The sequence below is a fragment of the Aplysia californica genome, unplaced genomic scaffold (genome assembly GCF_000002075.1).
Source record: "Aplysia californica isolate F4 #8 unplaced genomic scaffold, AplCal3.0 scaffold01041, whole genome shotgun sequence".
Lineage (NCBI taxonomy): Eukaryota > Metazoa > Mollusca > Gastropoda > Aplysiida > Aplysiidae > Aplysia > Aplysia californica.
Window position 1 is genome coordinate 52,660 of NW_004798311.1, and position 485 is coordinate 53,144.

Genomic DNA, 485 nt, shown 5'->3' on the forward strand with positions numbered 1-485 from the left:
CAATGTCCGTCCCCGTATGTGTGCGCTCGGTGTGTCGCGTGGTGTGTGTCAGGTACACGGAGCACAGCACGGTGGGACTGGCGCAGCAGTGGGACCAGCTGGACCAGCTGTGTATGCGCATGCAGCATAACCTGGAACAACAGATAGAGGCCAGGAACCGCAGTGGGGTGTCGGAGGACGCGCTCAGAGAGTTCTCTATGATGTTCAAGTAAGGAGGGAGAGGGGGGATGGAGGGAGGGAGGGAGAGAGAGGCCAGGAACCGCAGTGGGGTGTCGGAGGATGCGCTCAGAGAGTTCTCTATGATGTTCAAGTAAGGAGGGAGAGGGAGAGGAGGGAGGGAGGGAGAGGCCAGGAACCGCAGTGGGGTGTCGGAGGATGCGCTCAGAGAGTTCTCTATGATGTTCAAGTAAGGAGGGAGAGGGAGAGGAGGGAGGGAGGGAGAGGCCAGGAACCGCAGTGGGGTGTCGGAGGATGCGCTCAGAGAG

The 485-nt window shown here is 60.4% G+C and overlaps 1 protein-coding gene across 1 annotated transcript in view; it reads left to right on the forward strand.

The window, feature by feature from the left end:
* The window catches only part of LOC101852133 (spectrin alpha chain), a 33,279-nt gene that overhangs the window by 18,793 nt on the left and 14,001 nt on the right, over nt 1-485 (forward strand). Inside the window, exon 9 of the mRNA XM_035973167.1 lies at nt 53-208. Within this exon, the coding sequence (XP_035829060.1) occupies nt 53-208 (156 nt within the window). The remainder of the gene's footprint in view (nt 1-52; nt 209-485) is intronic.